The 12,845-nt window shown below is 41.1% G+C and overlaps 1 protein-coding gene across 1 annotated transcript in view; it reads left to right on the forward strand.

Annotated features, from left to right (window-relative positions):
- ndst1b (N-deacetylase/N-sulfotransferase (heparan glucosaminyl) 1b) overlaps positions 1-12,845 on the forward strand; it is a 245,040-nt gene that overhangs the window by 202,140 nt on the left and 30,055 nt on the right. Inside the window, exons 8-10 of the mRNA XM_061930656.2 lie at positions 6,119-6,301; positions 7,166-7,262; positions 7,539-7,662. Of these exons, the coding sequence (XP_061786640.1) occupies positions 6,119-6,301; positions 7,166-7,262; positions 7,539-7,662 (404 nt within the window). The remainder of the gene's footprint in view (positions 1-6,118; positions 6,302-7,165; positions 7,263-7,538; positions 7,663-12,845) is intronic.

The raw sequence follows: 12,845 nt of genomic DNA on the forward strand, positions 1-12,845 counted from the left end.
TTGTCCCTCATCCATTCACGTGGCAGGACAATGTCTCTTTCTAGTCAGCTCTGAGATTATTTCTCTAAATTCCAACTGTTGCTATGCACATTGCACTTTATACAAACATTTCATCTAATAAAACAGTAGCACTTACTCGCTCTTGCATACTTGCTGTATTGCTATCATCATCGCATCCCAGCTGTTTGGCAGCCATCTCCCGTCATATGTCATCTTTCAATTAGTTACAGTCCTGTGGCGTGCAGCACAGTAATGTCCCAATTTGACTACCAGTGAACAGCAACGTCTAGATCAGGGACGTCAAACTGGTTTTCATTGAAGGCCACATGGCAGTTATGGCTGCTTGTAACACTGAATAATGTATGCATTTGCCTCTGGATTTCATTATTAATTATATCCATACTTGCCAACCCTCCCGGATTTTCCGGGAGACTCCCGAAATTCAGCGCCTCTCCCGAAAACCTCCCGGGACAAATTTTCTCCCGAAAATCTCCCGAAATTCAGGTCTGCTAACCCACAATATAACCAGCATACCTGCCCATTCACCTTATAACTGTAGAATGATCGAGGGCGAGTTCTTGGTTTCTTATGTGGGTTTATTGTTAGGCAGTTTCATTAACGTCCTCCCAGCGCGGTAATAACACACAACAACAGCAGTCACGTTTTCGTCTACCGTAAAGCAGTTGGTCTGCCGTAAACAGCAATGTTGTGACACTCTTAAACAGGACAATACTGCCATCTAGTGCATTTTGATGAAAGCACTTTTGTGCGTGCCACACAGCAATGCATCATCAGAGTTCAGCATGTTTAGAAAAATAGTGACAGAATAGAACAAGGATGGACAATTCAACCCTTAACTCAACAATGAGTAGATGAGTGGTATGTGTGTGTATATGTGTAAATAAATGAACACTGAAATTCAAGTATTTATTTTTTATATAAATAATAAAATTTATATATATATATATATATATATATATATATATATATATATATATATATATATATATATATATATATATATATATATATTAGAGATGCGCGGATAGGCAATTATTTCATCCGCAACCGCATCAGAAAGTCGTCAACCATCCGCAATCCACCCGATCTAACATTTGATCAGAACCGCATCCGCCCGCACCCGCCTGTTGTTATATATCTAATATAGACGATGCAAGGCATTAGTGAGGTTATAAAGCTTTTGCCTGTTAAAGAAAGGAGACTGATCCAATGCAGCACAGACATTCGCGTGCCACGCTGTCACGACCCAGACGCACACCAGTGCGCAATCATATGGGAGCCGCGCTGAGCGCACCTTTAAGCGCGTCTCGCTGCCGGCGACGGCCGGGTATATGGGCCCGACGCTCCAGCGCCATCCATTTTCAGGGCTAGTTGATTCGGCAGGTGGGTTGTTACACACTCCTTAGCGGGTTCCAACTTCCATGGCCACCGTCCTGCTGTCTATATCAACCAGGGTGAGCCCCACCCCTTTCGTGAGCGCACTGCGCGCGGAGTGACCCCTGTTACGCGCCCTCGGCAACAGGGGTGGCGGGCAGGTAAGCTGCGCGGGCGGAGCGCGCGGAGTGACCCCTGTTACGAGCCCCCGGCCACGGGGGTGGCGGGCAGGTAAGCTGCTTACCTGCTGCGCGTGACGCCGGCCGCGGCGAAGGCGGACGAGGCGGGGTGTCGGTGCGGTGGGCGCGGTGGTGACCCTGGACGTGCGTCGGGCCCTTCTCGCGGATCGCCTCAGCTACGGCTCCCGGTGGGGCCCTCTCGGGGGAGGGGCCTCGGTCCCGGACCCCGGCGAGGCGTCCCTTCTCCGCTCCGTAAAAGTGTCCATCTCTTTTTATTTTTTTCTTCTGTTGTGGCATATGCTGCAGGTGCCTGCTCGTTTTTCGTATGTGGGTAACAACATTTAACTATGTATATATATTTCCCAATTGGTTTAACTGCCACCCGCCTGAATCTATTAAAATCAAATTTTTTTAAATAATTTGAACCACCCAACCCGACCCGACCCGCGATAAAATCTAATTTTTTAAAATTTCATCCGCCCGATCCGCGGATAATCCGCGGACTCCGCGGTTGTGCCCGCAAACCGCGCATCTCTAATATATATATATATATATATATATACATATATATATATATATATACGTATATATATATATATACACGTGTATATATATATATATATATACGTATATATATATATATACGTATATATATATATATATATATATATATATATATATATACACGTATATATATATATATATATATATATATATATATACACGTATATATATATATATATACGTATATATATATATATATATATATACACGTATATATATATATATATACGTATATATATATATATATATATATATATAGCTAGAATTCACTGAACGTCAAGTATTTGTTATATATATATATATATATATATATATATATATATGAAATACTTGACTTGGTGAATTCTAGCTGTAAATATACTCCTCCCCTTTTAGCCACGCCCCCTCCCACCCCGACCACGCCCACCCCCTCCCCCCTCCCCCCACCTCCCAAAATCGGAGGTCTCAAGGTTGGCAAGTATGATTATATCAATTGTTTTAAGTAAACTGTCCATTTGACAGTAAAAACTTAACATTTACAAAATTGTACTGTAAAATAGTAGAGATGTCCGATAATGGCTTTTTTGCCGATATCCGATATTCCAATATTGTCCAACTCTTAAAGGGGAACATTATCACCAGACCTATGTAAGCGTCAATATATACCTTGATGTTGCAGAAAAAAGACCATATATTTTTTTAACCGATTTCCGAACTCTAAATGGGTGAATTTTGGCGAATTAAACGCCTTTCTAATATTAGTTTCTCTTTCAAGCATAGGTTGCATCTTTTATTACCACTATTGTAAGGTGTGCTGGATGCAAGAATTTGCCATGTTATTGAATATTCAACATTATTGTTCAACATCCGACACATATGTAGGATTAACCGAGGGAGAATTCAAAACCAGATGGAACAATCACAAGGCTTCTTTCAGGAACAAAAACCTGCGAAATACCACAGAACTCAGCAAACACATTTGGGACCTCAAAGACAATAATGTTGAATATTCAATAACATGGCAAATTCTTGCATCCAGCACACCTTACAATAGTGGTAATAAAAGATGCAACCTATGCTTGAAAGAGAAACTGTTTATTATTTACCGTCCAGACCTGTCATCCCTCAACAAGCGCAGCGAAATTGTAACAACATGCCGCCACAGACGGAAACACCTCCTAGGTAACACATGAGCCAATCACCACGCCCCTAGGCCAGCCTGTACCCACCCACTCTGTGCCCTATATAAACCATGGTATGCGAATACTCCCATTAAAATCTCCTGACGATTGAGGGTACCCCCCCTCATGAAACAGGCCTGTAGAGATGAAATAGTCTTGTGATTTTTTTCCCACACATACATATATATATATATATATATATATATATATATATATATATATATATATATATATATATATATATATATATATATATATATATATATATATAAAATAAATACTTGAATTTCAGTGTTCATTTATTTACACATATACACACACATAACACTCATCTACTCATTGTTGAGTTAAGGGTTGAATTGTCCATCCTTGTTATATTCTCTGTCACTATTTTTCAAACCATGCTGAACACCCTCTCTGATGATGCATTGATGTGTGGCACGCACAAAAGTGCTTTCATCAAATGCACTAGATGGCAGTATTGTCCTGTTTAAGAGTGTCACAACATTGCTGTTTACGGCAGACCAACTGCTTTACGGTATACAAAAAAGTGACTGCTGTTGTTGTGTGTTGTTGCCACGCTGGGAGGACGTTAATGAAACTGCCTAACAATAAACCCACATAAGAAACCAAGAACTCGCCCTCCATCATTCTATAGTTATAACGTGATTGGGCAGGTACGCTTTTTTATATTATGGAGGACCTGAGTCCGCCTGAATTTCGGGAGATTTTCGGGAGAAAATTTGTCCCGGGAGGTTTTCGGGAGAGGCGCTGAATTTCGGGAGTCTCCCGGAAAATCCGGGAGGGTTGGCAAGTATGCCTAAAATGGAACCTAGAAGAACACCGCTAGTATAACTAAAGAACTTGAACAGATGACTTCTGACTTCATCTGAAGTAAACCTACTACAGCAAGACCTTTGTTACATAAGTCACATTACGACAAAAAAAAACTAACCGCCAAAACGGAGAGGACTTAAAGGGGTGCCTTGAGGAGTGCCTCAATTATGTAAATCCCAAGTTTGGACCCCAGTGTTTTATGTTTGCCAACAAGTTTCAAATGTCGATTGAAGGATCTGCTTAGAGGTCCAAGTTCTTCTGTACAACAGGAGCATTATAGTGTTTTTAGGAATTTGCTGGAAAAATGCTTGTCTCCCAAGTTTTGTACTAACCTCGGGCCGCCAGTTGAATAGGCCCGGTGTACACATATCAAAATGTAAGACTGTTCATCAAATCTGTGTACCGTATTTTCCGCACTATAAGGCGCACCGGATTATTAGCCGCACCTTCAATGAATGGCATATTTCAAAACTTTGTCCACCTATAAGCCGCCCCGGACTATAAGCCGCGCCTACGCTGCGCTAAAGGGAATGTCAAAAAAACAGTCAGATAGGTCAGTCAAACTTTAATAATATATTAAAAACCAGCGTTCTAACAACTCTGTCCCAAAATGTACGCAAATGTGCAATCACAAACATAGTAAAATTCAAAATAGTGCAGAGCAATAGCAACATAATGTTGCTCGAACGTTAATGTCACAACACACAAAATAAACATAGCGCTCACCTTCTGAAGTTATTCTTCATTCGTAAATCCTTCGAATTCTTCTCCTTCGGTGTCCGAATTGAAAAGTTGGGCAAATGTGGGATCCAAAATGGCCGGTTCCGTCTCGTCGAAGTCATCGGAGTCAGTGTCACTGTTCAGCAGTTCTGTGAATCCTGCCTTCCGGAAAGCTCGGACCACAGTTGTGACCGAAATATCTGCCCAGGCATTTACGATCCACTGGCAAATGTTGGCGTATGTCGTCCGGCGCTGTCTGCCTGTCTTAGTGAAGGTGTGTTCGCCTTCGGTCATCCATTGTTCCCACGCCGTTCGCAGTCGTGATTTGAATGCCCTGTTGACACCAATATCCAGCGGTTGGAGTTCTTTGGTTAATCCACCCGGAATGACGGCGAGTGTTGTATTTGTGTGCTTCACTTGTTTTTTGACACCATCTGTGATGTGGGCGCGCATAGAGTCGTATATCAACATGGACGGAGCTGTGTGAAAAAAGCCACCCGGCCTCTTCGCGTAAACTTCCCTTAACCACTCGCTCATCTTTTCTTCATCCATCCATCCCTTCGAGTTAGCTTTTATGATGACGCCGGCTGGAAAGGTCTCTTTTGGCAAGGTCTTCCTTTTGAATATCACCATGGGTGGAAGTTTCAGGCCATTAGCATGGCAAGCTAGAACCACAGTGAAGGACGACTTCTCATTCCCTGTGGTGCGAATATTCACCGTACGTGCTCCCGTTGTATCCACAGTGCGGTTCACAGGAATATCAGTTGCTGTGAAATAGTAATCCGTGTGAGGATGGAGAGATTGCGTCTTTTCATGAACCGGATCCTTGTCGCTTAGTAGGAGCCATTTTGTGGTCTTTACAGATGTAAACAGGAAATGAAACGTACGGTAATATCCGCGCCCTTTTTCTTCTTCTACGCGGGCGGGTGGTTGCTTACAGTAGAAGAAGAAGCGCTTCCTGTTCTATGGGGGCGGGTGCTTACCTTGGCGGTTGCTTGCGTAGAAGAAGAAGCGCTTCCTGTTCTACCGGGAAAAAAGATGGAGGCTGTTTACCGTAGTTACGAGACCGAAACTTTATGAAAATGAATCTTAATATTTATCCATATATAAAGCGCACCGGGTTAAAAGCCGCACTGTCAGCTTTTGAGTAAATTTGTGGTTTTTAGGTGCGGCTAATGGTGCGGAAAATACGGTAATAAAATGAATGTTATATTTTAGTTGTTCTTGATGCTTGAATGCTGACAACAGTCTCCTTCCCAACAGATCAGCATTTTCATGACTCATTTGTCCAACTATGGGAATGACCGCCTTGGCCTGTACACGTTTAAAAGCCTGATGATGTTCGTCAAGACCTGGACAAACCTGAAGATGCAGACCCTCCCGCCTGTGCAGCTGGCTCAAAAATACTTCAGCTTGTTCCCCTCCGAGAGAGATCCACTCTGGCAGGTGAGAACAAAAAACCTTCACGTTCTATTCTCGCATTTTGTTTTAAATGGTTGAAATCAATCATCAATCAATCTTTATTTATATAGCCCTAAATCACAAGTGTCTCAAAGGGCTGCACAAGCCACAACGACATCCTCGGTACAAAGCCCACATACGGGCAAGGAAAAACTCACCCCAGTGGGACGTCGATGTGAATGACTATGAGAAACCTTGGAGAGGACCGCATATGTGGGTAACCCCCCCCCCCTCTAGGGGAGACCGAAAGCAATGGATGTCGAGTGGGTCTGACATAATATTGTGAGAGTCCAGTCCATAGTGGATCCAACATAATAATAAGAGTCCAGTCCATAGTGGGGCCAGCAGGACACCATCCCGAGCGGAGACGGGTCAGCAGCGCAGAGATGTTCCCAGCCGATGCACAGGCGAGCGGTCCACCCCGGGTCCCGACTCTGGACAGCCAGCACTTCATCCATGGCCACCGGACCTGTGCCCCCCCCCCCCCTCAAGGAAAAGGGGAGCAGAGGAGAAAAGAAAAGAAACGGCAGATCAACTGGTCTAACAGGGGGGCTATTTAAAGGCTAGAGTATACAAATGAGTTTTAAATGCTTCTACTGAGGTAGCATCTCTAATTGTTACCGGGAGGGCATTCCATAGTACTGGAGCCCGAATAGAAAACGCTCTATAGCCCGCAGACTTTTTTTGGGCTCTGGGAATCACTAATAAGCCGGAGTTCTTTGAACGCAGATTTCTTGCCGGGACATATGGTACAATGCAATCGACGAGATAGGACGAACAAAATGAATTTGTTCATGCAAGCAGAGTGCTATGTATGAACGTCATTTGTGTTGAATTGTTCCTCTGCAGGATCCATGTGAGGACAAACGACATAAGGACATCTGGTCCAAAGAAAAAACATGTGACCGCTTCCCCAAACTCCTTGTCATTGGCCCTCAGAAGACAGGTGAGATGCAGTACATCAGCCCCCTCTACAGGTTGAAGTGAAAACGTTAAAAAGCATTTGATTATCTCTCAGGAAGTCAGCAATGTTTCTCCTTCATTGAGCGCTGGTTTGTTATTAAGGTGTTACCGCCTAGTTATGCAGTTTCCATTACACGAGTGTCAGCCTTCACTGTACTAGGTACAAAGTAATTGGATTTACCCTCGCTTAATCCTCTTTCCTTGCTCTTTATTTCCTCCCTGCTGTCAACTCCACTCTTGTCTTGGGCTGCCCTCTCAGGCACAACCGCCCTCTACCTGTTCCTCAGCATGCACCCCGACCTGACCAGTAACTACCCCAGCAAGGAGACCTTTGAGGAGATCCAGTTCTTCAACGGCCACAACTACCACCGAGGCATTGACTGGTAAGAAAGCTGACATGGCAGCCAAGTGGTCCAAAGCATACCTGTCTTTTTAAATCAAGCATCTGTTAGACCTGCCCCACTCATTACAGTATGAGAGTAATTCATCTTTGCAATTTAAACCAAATCCCCTAAAAGTACTTATTCAAATCATGGATAATACTCCTGCACTCTGTACATGCATTAAAAACCAAACCGACACACATAAGGATTGCAGAATCATGATCCTGAACAGTTTTGGAGGGATCTGTTTTGCCCATTCCTCTTTGCAGCACCTCTCAAGCTCCACCAGGTTTTGATTGATTTAAACTTGTATTAGTAGATTGCACAGGACAGTACATATTCCGTACAATTGACCACTAAATGGTAACACTCCAATAAGTTTTTCCACTTGTTTAAGTCGAGGTCCACTTAAATTGATTCATGATACAGGTTAGATAGGAAGTGTTGGATTTCATCCAGGATGTCTCTGTACATTGCTGCATTCATCTTACATACCTGCCAACTACTCCGGTTTTCCCGTAATTAGTACGGTTTTCATCAACCTATTCCGGGTTACGGTTGCAGTGATAAAAAATACGGTTTTTCATTAATTCAAAAAAATTTTTTTTTTTTAAAGTTTTATTCACGAAATCGCGTAACAACAATGACAATCGACACTGCTTCCCGTAACTTCCTATCGAGCCATTCCGAATGCCATGCGCGAGGCTATTTATAGCACCGCTGCCAAGCACGAGGCCATTGTTTCCAAACGAGCGAACGATCATGGAATCAGCCGGAGAAAAATGGCAAACGAGTCTTAAACCGAAAAGAAAACTGCAGTCATTCCGTGAAGAATATTCAAAAGCCTATCCGGGAATAATTATCCGTTCCAAAAAGGGTGAAAACTACGCGAATTGCACCTTGTGCAGACAAGATTTTTCGATCGGACACGGAGGAATTAGCGATGTAAAAGACCACGTTGGGACAAAAAAACACAAGTCTAATGCCGTTGCTAGCGATACAAGTGGAAAACTTTCAACATTTTTTGTCGCCCAAACAGATTCTTTGGATGTGATAAATGCCGAAGTTTTATTTACGGAGGCAATAATTGAGCATGGACTTCCAATCGCACTGGCTGATCACATGGGACAGTTATTTCGGAAAATTTTTCCCGACTCGAAAATCGCCAAAAAATATGGATGTGGTCGAACCAAAACATCAAACATTATTCAGTGTCTTGGAACAGAATCAATCTGATAGAATAAATTTGGATTTTAGCCACAAAAAGGTAATGACACCAATGTTATCTATTGGAATTGTTTAGTACTGTTATACTGTTAAAAGTGTTTATACTATTTATGCTTTCAAGTCCAAGTTGAAGAAATCTTGTTAAATGTTGACAGCATAACTACCAAAATACAGAAGTATGTCCTTAATATTTTTGCAGTGCTATTTCTGTTGAAAAGTTCAAATGATTACATTAGAGATGTGATGTGCCACTTTTCAAGTGTCTGATGGCTTAAATTCATTTTCATGAATTTTTCATATTTTGAATTCTTTTGAAAGGCTTACAAAAAAACTACATTTGAATTGTAATTCCATGCTATTGACAGGACTATTAATTTTAATGAAGTTAGCTTACCATGTTTACAGTATGATAATTGTGATAGAAATGTGAATTTTAGGCACAGAATATTTTTTACAATTGAACAAGGCAGTAGATTATACAAGCTTGGACAGAAAGTTAATAATGACACCAATTTTTTTTTTAATGGAATTGTTTAGTACTGTTTTACCATTTGTTTACTGTAAAAAGTGTTTATACTTTCAATTAACAAATTGAAGTCTTGTGAAAGGTTGACAGGATAACTGGCATTAACTGTCAAAATAATTTCAAACTATTGAAGTTAGCTTACAGAATAAACATGTCAATCAACCCATATGATTTTTGCTGTAATATTTTTGTTTTGAAAAGTCACCTGTGACTGATAGAAAAGTGATGGTTTTAGCAACATTTTAACCTGTCTGAATGCTCATAATCATTTTGCGTCGGGGGGCGAAGGAACCCCCCACCAGGACTTTGTCCTGGACCTACCGGGGCCTGCGGCCCCTGGACCCTGGCTACTAGGTTTTTCTGATTTCAAAAGTTGGCAGGTATGATCTTAGTCCAATCAGGGAGGTGACCAAGAACCCGATGGTCACTCTGTCAGATCTAAGCATTCCTCTGTGGAGAGATGAGAACCTTCCAGAAGGACAACTATCTCTGCAGCAATCTACCACTCAGGGCTGAATGGTAGAGTGGCCAGACGGAAGCCATTTCTTAGTAAAAAGTTTACCAAAATGCACCTGAAAGACTCTCAGACCATAAGAAACTAAATCCTCTGATCGGATGAGACAAAGATTGAACTCTTTGGCATCATGTTTGGAGGAAACCATGCACCGCTCATCACCAGGCCAATACCATCCCTCCAGTGAAGCATGGTGGTGGCAGCATCATGGTGTGGGGATGGTTTTCAGCGGCAGGAACTTGGAGACTCATCAGGATAGAGGGAAAGATAAATGCAGCAATGTACAGAGACATTCTGGATGAAAACCAACACTTTCCATCCAATCTGGTGGATCTTGAGAGGTGCTGCAAAGAGGAATGAGCGAAACTGCCCAAAGATAGGTGTGCCAAGCTTGTGGCATCGTATTCAAAAAGACTTGAGGCTGTAACTGCTGCCAAAAGTGCATCAACCAAGTATTGAGCAAAGGGTCTGAATACTTATGTACATGTGATTTTTTTTTTTTAAGTTTTTTGTTTTTAATACATTTTAAGGCTGAAACGACGCGTCGACATCGTCGACGTCATCGGTTACGTAAATACGTCGACGCCGTTTTTATGCTTCGACGCGTCGCATATTTACGTCACACTGCCGTCATGGCGGAGCGCAAAGCAGACGATGCGAGCGAGGGAAAAAAAGCACGCCAAAAGTCGTCAAAAGTGTGGGAGTATTTCAATAAACGGCCTAATAATGTTGTAGCGGCGAACAGCTGTCTCGTCAGCTGACGCGCGAGCTCGCAACCGTGGCTGTTTAGCAACCAGCCAAACCCCACTTAATAAAATTATATTTTATCTTAGAGCACATCCGCATCCCTATTCACCTAGGCAACCCCAGGAAATGTATATAATTGGGCATTATTTCGGCCAGTCGGCTTATAAAATCAGAGCCGATCAGTTTTCGTTCACGCGCAGGTATAACGCGGCGCGCTCCCGTCTCATCTGCTGGTGCGCGAGCCCGGTAAGACGCCAGCGCAGAGTGGAAAAAGGTTTAGTTCATTACAGATAACCCAGAGTTGTGCCAAAAGTATGTAAGATTTAATATTTCTCTTCGTGGGTGTGGCGCACCTGTTGCGCTGGTGAGATTGGGGGGGGTTGTGTGCATGTAGCGTGCTTAGTCTGGAGGCTAAATACACACAGTGTGTTATGTAACTGTTGTTTAGTGTTGATATTCTTTGCTTAGTTTGATAAATGTTGTAGCAGTTTGCTTCATCAGGAGGGTGAAGTCGCTCAACTTAAAGTGTTGGATTTAACTGTGTTGGATCATTGGCTGCTGGTGAGGGCATAGAAAAAGGGGCATTTTTCTACCAGTAGACAGCGTTTAAGATTGAGTGTTTCACTGCTAAATTAATAATATATTTATATTGAATATGGATTTTAAATATGTATCTAAATAGGTGGTTAATTGGTTAGGTATTTATGTATTTGCATATTGGGTTTTCTGTTGCATTTATCTATTGTGTTTCTGGGTTTAAATGTATTTTATATGTATCTTGGTGCATTTATGTTGAGACAATTTATTTAAAATCTGTTTTAACTTAAAGGGAAAAGATGTGTCCATTTTCTTGCACTTGTTTAATGGTTGAGTTTGATAGCCTAATTAATAATTGTAAATTATGGGATTGATAATTGATTGATTTTTTACAGCATGTTGATCTTGTGGTGTTTTGTCCTTAAATGTTTTTCACCTACTAAAGAAGCTAAAAGCTACTAAAGACAGCTAATGACAGCTAAAGAAACTAAAGTCTACTAACACTGCTAATGACAGCTAAAAAGACTAAAGAAGAAAAAAAAAGCTGTTTCTTCGTTGTAAAAACTGTTGCAAACTAAAGGAAAAAGTAACTACGGTCTGGTCTTTTGAGTGAAATCCAGAAGCCACATTCAGCATTGGTACATCCCTTCAAGTGTGGGATAAGCACAGCGAAAAAAGCCAAACACTTGACAGTTGTTGTATGCACACTGTGTCGAGCGGAAATGGCCTATCATAGCAGCACAACGGCTATGAAGGAACATTTGAAAAGAAAACACCCGACAGCGTTCTTGCCATCACCATCAACTAGTCAATCGTCCGCGTGAGTATACGTTGTCATCATTACACAAAAACATGAATGTGTCATTTGTATCTGCGTTGTAAATTCATAAACTAAAACACTGTTTCGCTCTGAGAGGCGCGTTTGGCATGCCTGTTCAGTGTTCACAAAGACGCTAACGTTAATTAGTTGTGCAAATACCTTTTACAACATTAACAGTTACATATACTATGTACAAACCAACAATTCACTTTCACTTTAATCATACTATCAGTGTTGTGTTATTAAGCAAAATAAGCAATACTTTTACTTTTGTTGAAATGTTTACACTGTTACAGAATATTTCGTTTTGCACTTTTTTGTATTGGATGTTTATCTTTATTTTTGCACATTTTAAAGCAAAATAAGCAATACTTTTACTTTAGAAATGCTTATACTATTGCAGAATATTAAGATTTGCACTGGATGTTTACTTTTATATTTTCACATTAAAAAGCAAATAAGCTACTTTTAATTTTGTTAAATGTTAAAAGTTTTAAATGTTTACATTGTTACAGAATATTTTGTCATGTTGTTGTCAATGTTGACTGAGTGGCCATACTTTTTTTTTTGTAAATACAAGTCATGCCTTTTGAAAAAACTGGCCTACATTTATTTTTTCATCTTCATTTTAAATAAAAAAAAATAATCGGTAAAAGGAAAAATAATCTATAGATTAATCGGAAAAAAAAAAAATCTATAGATTAACCGATTAATCGAAAAAAATAATCTATAGATTAATCGATAGAAAAATAATCGTTAGCTGCAGCCTTAATACATTTGCAATAATTATACATTTCAGTGTTCTCTGTCCA

Source organism: Nerophis lumbriciformis, linkage group LG36 (assembly GCF_033978685.3).
Source record: "Nerophis lumbriciformis linkage group LG36, RoL_Nlum_v2.1, whole genome shotgun sequence".
NCBI classification, from domain to species: domain Eukaryota; kingdom Metazoa; phylum Chordata; class Actinopteri; order Syngnathiformes; family Syngnathidae; genus Nerophis; species Nerophis lumbriciformis.